At 37.4% G+C, this 13,702-nt stretch overlaps 1 protein-coding gene across 4 annotated transcripts in view; it reads right to left on the reverse strand.

Annotated features, from left to right (window-relative positions):
• The window catches only part of ZDHHC7 (zDHHC palmitoyltransferase 7), a 41,159-nt gene that overhangs the window by 20,719 nt on the left and 6,738 nt on the right, over positions 1-13,702 (reverse strand). The window contains exons 2-5 of one of the 4 annotated variants that reach the window (XM_075008307.1): positions 10,150-10,229; positions 9,616-9,709; positions 5,141-5,463; positions 549-673 (exon numbers count right to left, since the gene is read on the reverse strand). In XM_075008307.1, coding sequence (XP_074864408.1) covers positions 549-673; positions 5,141-5,463; positions 9,616-9,649 — 482 coding nt within the window. In that variant the 5' untranslated portion in view covers positions 9,650-9,709; positions 10,150-10,229. Of the gene's footprint in view, positions 1-548; positions 674-5,140; positions 5,464-9,615; positions 9,710-10,149; positions 10,230-13,702 lie in introns of those variants that run through there. The other 3 variants (XM_075008309.1, XM_075008308.1, XM_075008311.1) reach the window with 3 other exon arrangements.

Raw genomic sequence — 13,702 nt, forward strand, 5'->3', positions numbered from 1 at the left:
CCGTGGTTTGGCAAATTCTCTCGTTCTATTTATGAATGCTGTTGAGGGAAAGCAACAAACAGTCAATCCACACGCGGAGGAACAAGTAATTCCGAACAGACCTTTTTCCAAAGATTTAGGAAGACCACACTTTGAATCGACCATTTAAAATGCACTTATGTACTTTTGAAAAAGGAATGCAAATGAGGGAAATTGAAAATGTAAACGAGGCATTGATTTACATATCATGCTTCACTTGCATAATCTCTTTTTGGAAGAGATTCTTTCGAAAGAAAAAAAAAAAAAAGCAGCGTATATGGGGCCTTTTGAAAATAAACCCCGTCTTCAAAAGAGCCCTTATTCCTACAAAAAATTAATTTCAAATGACTTGTAACTGGAACCAGAACTCCAGATTCTAAAAGCAACGTAAGACCGTTTTATAAAAGATTCCTTGTGATTTTTTTTCAAACCTGCAAACTATGTTTATCAACTACTTTATGCCTTTTTTTTTTTTTTTTTTTAAATAGAATTTGATTTTCAAAACACCTTCAAAGAAAACAATGGTGTACCTGCAATGATGTGCACGTTCTGGTTTGATACTACAGCACTTTGGACATTTGTAGATCACTTCCCCTGGTTTCAGCTGCAAATTCTCCATGTATTCTTTAGTGGCATTTCCTTTGGGTACAGCCCCCTATATATTTAAAATGGAGGAAAGAAACCATCTTAAATTGGGAACAATGACTCTTTTCAACAATGCTGAATAGTCAAATTTGCTCAAATCATTTAACCTGCTGTGTTAAATGTAAGATGTTTTGCATACTAAGGCCATTTTAGTATAGACCTTATTTTCCTCTTATAGATACCAGCAACAGCACAATTTCCAAAATCAGTTTGTTCAAAACAAGCCTATATAAGGCTGAACATCTTCTAGATGAGGGGAGTGCACAAAGTGGGGAGGAACGCCCTCCAGAATGGGTGCAACACCTGCGCAGCCTCCACTGCTGCTGTCACCAAGGGAATGCCCCCCACCCACTTGCCAGTGGGCCAATCAGAATGTGCAGAGGCCCTGAGTCAAGCAGCAGGGGGACACCGAGAGTTCCCAGCTGGGCAAGGTATCCACTCCTGGGGTCCCTCCTTGGTGGTACTCCTGGTCCAAATAGCCTACCCCCTTTGGGGCACCCTCCCAGCACCCCATTCCTGAGCATTGCACCCCCTTCATACGGTCCACCCACAGGTTGTGGGGGGGGGGGGGGGGGGCTGACTAACTGCAGGGCCAAAAAGGAGGGGGCCCAATGTAAAAAGTTTGCTCACCTTGTTCTAGACAAGCAGTGTCATTAGTCCTGGCTCAATTTCAACTGAACTATTATCATCTTGGATACAACTCATGATCTTTACCTATATATGTCAAAACTGCAATCAGAATCTTTGCTTAAACAGAAAAGATTCTTGGGAGTATATACAGTAGGCTAACTATTCTGAGGCTCAAAAGCAAGGGCAATCAGCTACTGACATTTCTAGGAGGTCCAGAGTGAATCAGGAATAGCTTGGAAGCTTTTATTTTGAACTGTCTTGCCTTTAACAAGGGTGTAGTCAAACTGCTAGAATTATATTGAAAGGATATGTATGAAGGAAATGGGGATTGTGTGAGACAAGGGGAAAAATGTTACATGGTAAAAAAAAAAAAACTCTCTCAGGCATTCCTTTCACCTTACTGTCCCCCCCGCCCCCCGGTTTTATAAAAATGGGAGCTCTTTTTTCCTACACTCAGAACACTAATGGAAAGCTAGTTTTCTACATGACAATGGAGAGGTACCATGAAAAGAGCAGTTATATCTGGAGACTGTTATTGCCAGCCTTTGCAATGTTTATGATTTTATTTGTACAGTCTAGTTGAAGGACCATGCTTGTCTGGAAAAACTGAGCTTTGCCAGATCTTAACACAGAAGTGCATCTTCCCTCCCATTCACTTTGTGGGGGGGGAATTTCCCCTGAAGCAGAACACTTTGTCAACCCATGTCTACAATCCAGTGTTTCACATTCTACAGCGTACCTTCACTAAAGTACTAACTCAAGGTACAGCACCGTTGCTCCTAACCCGATGCATGTTACAAAGAAAAAGGTCGCGCTTAAGTTGTCATTTTGCATACTTGAGCTAATCGTCCACTGAGGCTGTGCTGATGACGGAGCTAGCAAAGAAGAGGCAACTCTGCAACTATCTGTTGCTCAGGTATTGCTCAATGATTTCTCATGCTCAAAGTCAGGCAAACGACTCAACACTACACTGCAGACAAACCCTAAAATGATTTAGTTAGTTCTAGAGAGATTCAAATCTGTAAAAACCAACAAAACCTTTTCAAGTCCTTTCCACTAATTTCGCTCATTCATAAGAATAATTATCAAAATGTCCTTGATTGCATGTCTTTGCCATTTTGCAGAATTAACAAGTAAACACAAACAAACACCATGCATGATACTAGATTCCAGTTACACACAGAAGCCGTGTCTACACGTGCACGCTACTTCGAAGTAGCGGCACTAACTTCGAAATAGCGCCCGTCACGGCTACATGTGTTGGGTGCTATTTCGATGTTAACATCAACATTAGGCAGCGAGACGTCAAAGCCGCTAATCCCATGAGGGGATAGGAATAGCGCCCTACTTCGACATTCAGCGTTGAAGTAGGGACCGTGTAGTTGTTGCGCGTCCCGCAACATCGAAATTGCGGGGTCCTCCATGGCGGCCATCAGCTGAGGGGTTGAGAGGCGCTCTCTTTCCAGCCCCGGCGGGGCTCTATGGTCACCGTGGGCAGCAGCCCTTAGCCCAGGGCTTCTGGCTGCTGCTGCTGCAGCTAGGGATCCATGCTGCATGCACAGGGTCTGCAACCAGTTGTTGGCTCTGTGGATCTTGTGCTGTTTAGTGCAACTGTGTCTGGGAGGGGCCCTTTAAGGGAGCGGCTTGCTGTTGAGTCCGCCCTGTGACCCTGTCTGCAGCTGTGCCTGGCACCCTTATTTCAATGTGTGCTACTGTGGCGTGTAGACATTCCCTCGCAGCGCCCATTTCGATGTGGTGCTGCGCAACGTCGATGTTGAACATCGACGTTGCCAGCCCTGGAGGACGTGTAGACGTTATTCATCGAAATAGCCTATTTCGATGTAGCGTTCACGTGTAGACGTAGCCAGAGAGATTAAACCTTTTATAATCTCAGAATTGTAGCCAGTTTTCTTCTGATGAAATTATCATGGGTACAAGACAATTAAAGCTATTTGTCTTCAAATACATTGCCTAATTTCCCTTACTCAACAGTTTCTACTACATGGCTTTCCCACCCGCTTCCTCTTTTGGTAATATGGGAAGTTCATTAAGTGAAACAGATTAGAATGTAATTTGTCTATAAATAATACCCTGGTTTTAAGGTGATTTTAATAATCAGTGCTTAACACCCACCATACACACATTCTCTCTCAACACTTTTTTTAAATATATAGATGCTAATAAATCCAACTCAGTTTATAGATTACAATACGAAATTCAAATTTTGAAATTTTAGTTTCATATAGACAGGCTGCTTACTAACAGAAATGTGGAAATTAAATGTGCTTTAGAATTCATCAGTGAATACTTGCCATAATGAATTATAAAAAGCTGCAGACCTGAACTAGTGAGAAGCAGTAAGTCTCAATTTAAACACTTCTGGACTAAGTCCACTCCTTCAACACACTCCACTATTTAAGCTGTGATATTTTCCCATAACACTGAAAATCCTGCAGGCTTCGATCTAGAGCTAAGACACTACTACCAAGTTCACATTTAAAATGCATTGATGCTTTCATAGCAAGATGTTCGCTATTATTTCCAAGGATGACATTTCAAACTAACCACTAACTTACTATCAATTCCACCCTTTAGACAACTATTTGTGAGTACAATGTTCTTGAACTAGAAATACATATATATTGTTATAACAATAGCTACAAACATGCCATTTAGGATGTCATAAGCCATTACTATGCATGTGGACAGAAATTTATTCTAAAATGTATTCACATATGTTAATTGAAATTGTTTGTTGCAGTAAAACTGGCAAGATGAAAATTTTACCTTGCAGAACCATTTGTAGGTAGCAAGGAACAGACTTATTTACCAGTAAACGCCACTTAACTACACCAAACGCCATTTCAAATTGTGAAGATATAACTGCTTAATTTAGTTTTCATAGCAAGAATCCCAAAGTAGTTTTAGAATGTTGCTATGTACTCCGTGGAGATGTAATATATTTTAAAGCTGTTAGAAGCCTGACTTTTAGTTATAGTGAGATGAAAGCTTTCAGTTTAACTCAATTATACTATTTACAGATTTCCAGGAAGTAATGCATTCAGAAAAACATCTGTGTGTCCTATTAAACACTGAGTAAAGCAGACTGGAGTCTTATTAGAACAGTAATAATTTAATATGTCTGCTGATCTCTTTATTTACTCAATAACAAAAATATACAATTTTAATCTCAGATACATGGAGAGAAAAAATATCCATCAGCAAAGTGAGCCCTAGTCCTATTTAAGTCTCCCCTCTCCATGGATCAATTTATTCCACGTTTTAAATTGAGAGGTCAAACTCTGGTAAGTTTTACTGCCTATCAGTTTATAGCACCAAGTCTCAAGGAGGAGTGAAATTTTCAAGAGTGCCATAGATACTTTTACAAATATAGCTTTTTTATTCATTAAAACAGAAAATTTTCTTACCACATCACCTGAAATAAAAACTTATATAAAGATATCTAAATTTGATAATACAGAGAGGAAACAAGCAAAAGGCTACAAAACAAGACAGGCATCTCTATAATGAACTCCAATAGTGAATATTTAATAAGTGACACTACATTTCCCATTTGTGTTCCTTGCCTTTGCATATTTCAACTGTTTCTCCTCTGCTTTCTACTCAAGACTTATTTATGATACCATAAAAAGAGCAAAAGGTTGGAGACTGAATACAACCTCTGCTTCAATCTATTTTAAACCAATTTGCATCTAAAGGAATTATCCCAGCAGCTGGAGACAGACTCTACCTATCTATAAAAGGGAACTCAGTGTTGCTCACTTTATTCTCTGTAACTGATTAAACATGACAGAAAGACCCAATTTCAAGAAATAATCATACTTACAGGATCAGTTAGCATAGTTCTCAGATGAGATGACAGAGCTAGCACTGCCAAACAGTTAAAAAGAACACCATTGATCACAGAGTACCAAAAGTCTTTGGAAGGCAGCAACATGACAAAAGTCACTACGAAGTCTGCATAGACAACCAGAAGCCACGTCATGACAGCACAGACCATGCCACAGCTGTCACGGATGAACCAAACCCTGTCTGCCATATCGGCTTCCGATGAAGAAGAATCATAGCTGTCATTTTCAGCGAGGAGGGGATGGTGCTCAATGTCACGGAATCTGTGCCCCGATGACTGCATGGTTTTCTGGACCTGCCCTGAAGAAAGATGGAGAGCTATGCTGATGCACAAATAAGCCACAACACCAAGAGCAGCTGACTTTTATTGTTATGACATGAAAAGCAAAACAAAGGCTTAAGCGGGGTTTTCATTACAATGAATTCACATTCACATGACTGTTTCGAGGTAGAATGTTTCTGTAATTAATTGATGAAAAACATTTTTAAGTCTTTATGCTCAATTCTGCACACTGTTTACTGAAAACATTATTATTCCTAAAAATATTTATCATGATTGCAACACTTCTGTAATTTTGCAAGTCCCAACGCTCCTCATGCACAGTCTGTAATGGTAATAGAAGATATACACTTCTGGTCTACGCAATCAGTTACTTAAGCAGTTTACAAAAGAGTAAGGGGATTTATATAATCTGCATGAGCCGTGTGTGTGTGTGCGCGTGTGCGCGAGAGAGAGAGAGAGAGAGAGACAGACAGACAGACACAGACAGACAGACACACACTTTTAAAGAGATAAAAATTCAGAGAGGTGTCTCCTAATTCACATGAGCCTCAAAAGAAGCTCTAATATTTCTTTTAGAAAATGGATCACTTAAACCACAGGTAAAACTAACCTTAGTCAAAATTTGAATGCTACGACGACAGTAAAAGGCCAAGCTGATTTTAGTATTCTGGCTCAAGATTAAAAACTACATTGTTTATTTAAAAACAAAAAAGAGTGCATGGAAAAAAAATCAGGGAAAATACTCAGACTGGACATTTAGAGGAAAGCTTAAATGAAATACAAACTTGCCCATGTTCATATACGGCTCCTCCCCCTTAAAAGCTGGGAGAGACAAACCCTCATGTTTCAGGGTATAAACCTGATTAACTGAGGTGATTATAAAGAAACTCTCTCTATAAGCTGATAATTCCAAAATATTCCACTTTAGGATTTCCTCATACCCTCCTCAGAAACATATGACCACTGTTTGAGATATAGTTGGCGAAACAGACCACTGTACTGACCCAGAATGGTAATTCCTATGAATATCCTTTGTACTCTGATACCAGAAGCTGTATACTTGTCTGTCAGTTTTTCTCAGCAGTGACAATTGTTAACTTGCAGGAATTTAAGTGCTTCTTCAGGGCTTCAAGCATTATAATCAGATTCTCCTGCATTGGACTACAAGACAGACAGAATTCTCCTACAATCCTATACTGCAGTTAAAACTAAAACTGCAAACAACTTTAGTCATAACCAACTGACCGCAAACTTTGCAAAGAAGCCTGATCTACTAACCAGAAGGTAACACATTATAACTCAGTACAGTAGGTTGTCATTGTTCATTCATGGAGTTAAATAAGTCAGATATGTAAACAATTCCAGAAAACTATAACTGTCATACTATAACGAGTTCTACCCATAGATCATCATAACCTTTTATTAAATGTTAGCATTAAGAAGGAATAATCATTAACCATAAGCAGTCACACAGGTATATTTATTGCCTCCTCAATGCATGGAAATAGAGCACGTTTCTGAAACAGAAGAAGAGACTGCAATATTGAAATTCCACACATGGTTAATGTTATTTCAGGGGAAATAAAATAAATTGAAGTGACCTGTAAAGTCGCCTCAAATTATTTTCTGCATTTTCCTAGTAGGTGAGCTGTTTCAAATTTTCTAGCTTGTGCTTTGGAGAGGCTCTTAGTTTAAAGAAGTTAATGATTAGATCTGTACTGTTAAACTACACAGGTGGGCTGCTTCACCATGAAGGACTGCAATGTTTTCATCTGATGGCAATATTTTAGGCAGTACTGTTGACATAGGAAAAGATTCTGACTTGGCGCTTACCTAAATGCACATGGCAGCAGTATAAATAAAGGTGCAACATTGCACTGATTTAGTTGAATCAGTAGGGCTCTGTGGTATACAAAAAATCTTAGCAGCTATGTTAGTAAAAAGGAAAAAAAAACAGGCAAGGTGATGATTTAGTCTCACACTATTAAAAACTGATTTCTAGAAAAAACTGCTATAAGGCCACCCAGCAGTAATTGCAATAATTCACGTGGTAAATTAGCAGGAAGACCAATGACTATTCAAATCATACAAACAAACAGCTACAGGCAAATAAAACCCCCATAAAGTAGCAATTTAATCTTGCAGACAGATGATATGCACCCAGCTATTCACATTTCCTATTTCTGCCTTGCAAAACAGTATTTTCAAGACTTGAATATTTTCACACCATGAAGCAAAGATGGATAGCAAACAAACTTTCATTTTCCTCTGAGCTGTTGGTTGCAGTATAAACCTTAATGGTAAACATGAGGGTTTTTTTTTTTTTTTCTTCAATACAGGCTATATTTTTGTCTTGTTCATTTCCCAAACAAGATTTTTCTCCTTGTATTCAAATGTTGCCTCCTCTTTTCAGCCCTGACTGGTATGGCAAACTGCAGCTGTCCTCTCTCATGACCTAACAAGCTACAACAACATGCTGAGTCATCATACTGCCAATGAAATTTGACAGGATATATTCCGAAGCCTTTGTGAACATTGAGAAAAATAGCCAAAAACTGACTTTTTCAATCTAAAAAGGGATGTTTTTGGTACACCTCTGTTTTGTGAAAACCTTCGGAATGTGTTGTAATTATTCCAATATAGAATAAAAACAAAATATCATAAGCTTGAAAGTTCAAAAACTTGAAAGTTTTGGTAAAACTGAAATTTTTCCAGCCACCTACAACTAGCTGTGTGGAATGGTAGACTCCATGTATCATCAACAACCAGTAGACTGATTATAGTCTAAACACAACCTTCCAAAAAATAGCATGCAATCCTAGAAGTACACTCTGTCCTAAAATTGATATTGATTCTGTGCTGGTAAAGGCCATGTCTGAGAGAAACTTGAAAGTACTATATTGATTGGTGACAGCTGAGCAGATGTCTCCAGTATTTTTTCTATTCTATGGTAGCCTCTATTTAAATGCTGGGATTTATTGTAGTTTAGGTCAGGGGTGAGCAAACTTTTCACATCGGTCCCCATTTTTTGGCCCTACAATTAAGCAGGGCCCTCCCTGCAACCTGTCGAATGTAATCCAAACCAATGGAAATTTCAGTTTTGCTCATATGAGTAAACACCCTCTTGACATGTGCAAGGAAAGAAGTATGTAGAATGTAAAAACTTTATTGATTGGAATATGAATGTGAATACGTAGACATAAAAACAGTAACATAGTTCAACATCTTTAATAAGATGGATAAGCCTGACACATAGCAACCAACTGTGCTACATCCCACTTTATGAAATTTCATGCCCCCCGAGGAGGCTCACCCCCAGTTTGCTCACCCCTGGTTTAGGTTATACCGCTAAACCTTGAGTGTATTTACTGCTTTGCTAATGCAAAATGATAATCTACAATGCCCATATTTACCAATTAACTAACAAAGACTCATACACAGGGCACCTGTCACATGCTCTTCATTTTTCAAGTCTTTATTGGTATCTCTTAGCTATCCTGATTAAAAATATTCTATCTACTCCCTCCGACCCAAGTATCAGATCACTAAACGACCTTTGACACATTTAATCCAAGGACAGACACTATATTAACATTGTGACTATAATCTGGAGCAGCTAAATTAAATCTATCCCATCAAAGTGCCCTTACATCATAGCAACAGTAAATCAAGAAGCTATTGCTCAAGTAAATTCTCCTTTGTACAGAAGTCTCTCTTCTCATTTGAATGCAATACATTAAAATGCTCCTTGTTAGTGACAGTAAATATTGTAAATTTGCACCCTAGAAAATGTCTTAGGAAAATAAATTTCAATTATCCAATATCATTCATAGTTAATCTGGTTTGGAAAGGTATTTCCTTCTAATATTAAATATTCAGTGATAAATCCAAATGACATCACCTTTGGGGTACTGGGTGAAACACTGTTTTACTTCTTACAGTTAATAAAGCAGCCCCATACAAGTGGGCCTACCAGCATCAGTAGGAGTTTGATGACTCTAAAGCAGTTCTCAAGATCATGTTTTTAGCAATCTTTTGAAGTTCTAATATGAAGTTACAAGTAGACTAATGTGACTAAAAATTGGAATTTAAGTTATTTAAAAACCAACTTCCTGGGAAAGCAAAAAGAATATACAAGGATTATTTAAGGAAATATAACTTTTAAGCACCTTTACAAAGAGATATGCCACAAGGAAGTAACATGTAACTTGCAGGAAGCAAAGCTTTCGGATTCTGGACTGAACCTCAATATGGCAGGAAGAACCGAAAGCAAAACAAATTTTGTAAGATGCCAATGGGACAATAATGAGATGTACTATGTCAGGATGTTTACCCATTAAAAATGACTTAGCTATGCAATATATTTTGGAACTTGAACACAAATTAAAAACAAAAGGTGAGTAAAACTCAAAGGGTCTGTAAACAAGCATTACAACTCACCAGAAATGAGAAGTAATCCATACTCGAGCACAGATTTTAAGTAGCACAAAAATCAGACAAGTCATCACAAAAAAATCCCACCCAAGGGTTCACCGAGCTCATTGTACCGCAAGATGAATGAGAACGTGAGAGCGATCTTTTAATAATTTAACTACTTTAAGCTTTCATTTTCAAGTTACCAGATTTTGTTTATGCTTAACAACTGTATTAAAGACAATTGTCACTTGGGTTAAAGCTTCAGCATAATACAAAAACCCATATACCTCACAAGTGTGGAGTGTTACTCTGACATCATGCCTTGCCTTCAGGCTTCTAAAATGCACGTGGTCATATCTGCTGTAATCTGAAAAGACAGCAGAAACTGGTTAGTACCATACTGTTATTTCAGGGAAATAGTTTTAAGGACGCATAAGCTATTACATTAGAAAGACTTTGGAAATGCAAGTAGTATAGTACATAAACCTCTATCATTTATAAAGTAATTTTCAGACTGATCAGTCATGGAATCAACATACAGAGCCCTACAATGGGAACTACCTGTTCTGCTATACAGTTCTTCAATTTTTTCTAGCCAGACCAGACATGCACACATTAAAACACTAGCACATTAAAACACAATTTATCTGTCAAGTTTCATTTTTCTTGGTGAAAATATATGACAGCGTTTAAGGGCCTCCACCCTCCAGAGAGCAACAGTCTGTCTGTGTCTACTGTTAGAGCTCTCAATAAGGCATTTGGTAACTGCTGACTAAGGCAAGAATATGCTCTATTTTATGTTATCAAAGAATAAGCTACTATGTAAGTTTAGAACTACTTTTTCCTTTAATGATCAACCCCCTGCACCCCCATGGCTAATCCGAAAATAATAAAAAACTATATTCAAACCAATTTACTCAAAGTACTCAATTTAATAAATGCAAAAACTATGCTAATTCAAATTAAAAAACAACAAAAGAATCCTCTTAACTACAATAATTTGCCACATTTATAAATATGCATTTAGTCAGTATATGCAAGACAAAAAAAAATGACATTGTAATCAAAATCCCAATGGTTCACTGCTTGATGTAAGTTTAAATGTACAAGTTGTGTGACAGTTCAAAGACAATGGATTCCACTAGCTACTTTTGAGGCCATGTGCTGTCATCAACTAATAGTGCACTGCAGGTCACGAGTGGTCCAATTTGAGACACCTGCCTTAATATAACACTTTTTATAGTTAATCTGTACAATTAAAAACACTGAGAAGCTGAGTAAAAATATCTATAACGTCCTTAACTCAAATCTGTTAAGTGCAAGTACCAACTACCGTATTTATGGCTTGGAAGTAAGCACATTTAGCTTACTATGAAAGGTAAGGTGAATTTGTCTCTCTTTAAACAGTAACAAGGATTTTAAAATTCATTTTTGCATCGTCCCTATGGTATGAGTTTTAACAAGAGAAATCTGAGAAGTTTAAAAGCAAGTAAGCTTATTTCTAAGCAATTTACTCCACAGCACCCTCTGTAAGCCTCCTGACATGGCAGTAATACCATTTAATTTGGAAACTTCAGCTTCAGAAGTCTTGGTAGAAACATGAATATTCTACCCATTCACCAGCTTTACCAAAAGTTAAGCCAACACCTAATTTTAAGGAAAAAAACACACAGTAAAACTAGCCCTTGTTCTAAAACATCTGCTCCTTAGGAAGACAATTTTTGTAACCATTACATAGAATTCCTCATTATATTTTCATTAATATTTTCTTGTACTATTAAAAATAAAAACACAAACCAACAAGATTTGCAGGAGAAACAGGAGGTGACAGCTTCCAGTTCTATCCTTGTTTCTTAACAAGTTTGTATATATCTTTGAAAATCTGAAACGTAAGCAGATGCTTAACTCTGTGGGATTACTGATTTTTGTTTTGTTTTTTTTTGCCTATTTACTATTAATTAATGTGAAAGACAAGACAGGTAAAGTAATGTGTCTTAGAACTGGACCAACTGTGGTTTGTGAAAGATACAAGCCTTTGAACTTTGTAGAGCTCTTCTTCAGGTCTGGGAAAAGATATGTCAATTATGTATTTTTTTTTCCCCCTCACTCTCATTCTCAAAGCAACAAAGTCAGAAAAACATTGTAAATGAATTATTACTATGAATCCATAAATATAACTAGATGATGATAAGGAGAATGCCAGGTAACTGAATTACATGATCATCCAATATTACTCACATTATTAATAGTCTCTAATCTAAATTTCCATTCTTTATAGATCTAAAAAGATAGACAAAATGCAAAAATGCAAAAATGCAAAAATGCCACATCTCAAATCTTTGGCCGTCAAAATTTTATAATGTTTAAATGACTAAAACTCAGTGTTTTGAATTATTCCAACAAGCAGTAGTTCTCAAACTTGAGAGACTGCCTTATCAATCATGTCCCCTACCTTCTCAGTCACAATTCCATGCATAACTGAGCAACATTAACTGTTGCTTATGTGGAAGATTGATTACAGTTTTGCAATTGTAACTATAATGCATTTTGTCCTTTTGGGGGGGGGGGGGGGGGCAAAAACAAGATAATTGACAATTTCCCTGGCCTATCTGCTTGGCTATCCCATTATTTTGTCCCTTGCTCCTCTGGTTTATTCCTCTTCAGTGGTAGAATTAGGGTTTGGAAAGCACACAGAAGATATAAAGTGCTAAGTGTTCTCACAGGATTCTCCACAGCTTTGCTTGGGACTACGGATTTTTTTCCCCCCAATATGTTTGTCATAACAATGACGGACTTTCAGTCAGCCACTGCTTCTTATACATTTGAAGTACACAGCTCAGGAAACTGCATTCTGCCTTAAAATAAAATTAAGCTTCAGTGCAATTAATGTTTTCTCCATGATCCTCAAAAATCTTTATCTTGTGTCAGAAAACAACACAGATACACAGAATGTTCCATGAATGATAACCAGTTGTACAAATGATGTATCAAAACCTGATTCCAGTTTGGTTATTAGTCCTAGCACATCTGAGATTTTCCCGGGGAATATGCCACCCTAATATATATCCCACTGTTCAGCCAAATTCTGCAACACAAACAGCAGACAGATTACAGGAATAATGATGACACTGAGACACATGATTACTGGGTCTGCTTAAACAGATTACAAAAGAAAAGCTACTTTTAACAAAATTATCACAATTAAGCTGCAATGCATTTAAAATTAATAGTCACAAAAATGTGTTTATGCAAATGACTATTCCAATTACTTAAAAAGATTAAGATTTGCCAACAGCACTGAGCCAGGGCTCCAATGTTCTTACATACAAGCAGATGCTGGAAAGCTTCTTTACTGTCCTCACACACTGCATCTACAGACTGCAGCACTATTTAATAAGAAATACAGCCATCAAGGTGGTCATCAATAACGTTCTTTCAATAAGAAGATTTGGAAGTAGGTTTTCAAAAAGGAGGGGAAAATAACCAGTTTGTCACAACCTGTGCATGTGTTATTCACTAAGCAGTAGAGGGATGGGAGAAGAGAGCATGATTTAGGGCTACTGATAATCATTCCTGCTATTTTTATAGGAAACAGCATCATTTTGAAAAGTTCACTCACTGGTACCTTACAACAAAAGAAAAAAAAAATCAATATATAAATAAGATTTGAAGTACTTCAGCAATCAACACTTATTCTGTTTAGGTTTCCTTTTAAGATACACAGCGGACAGATTTTATTTTAAATAAAATTCATGCTGTGGTTGTGGCACTGCAAATGAAAAAAAAATTCTCCATTTTAATAGTTGACGCTAACAAATCCACCAACAGATCTCGACAGGG

Source organism: Carettochelys insculpta, chromosome 14, assembly GCF_033958435.1.
Source record: "Carettochelys insculpta isolate YL-2023 chromosome 14, ASM3395843v1, whole genome shotgun sequence".
Taxonomy (NCBI): domain Eukaryota; kingdom Metazoa; phylum Chordata; order Testudines; family Carettochelyidae; genus Carettochelys; species Carettochelys insculpta.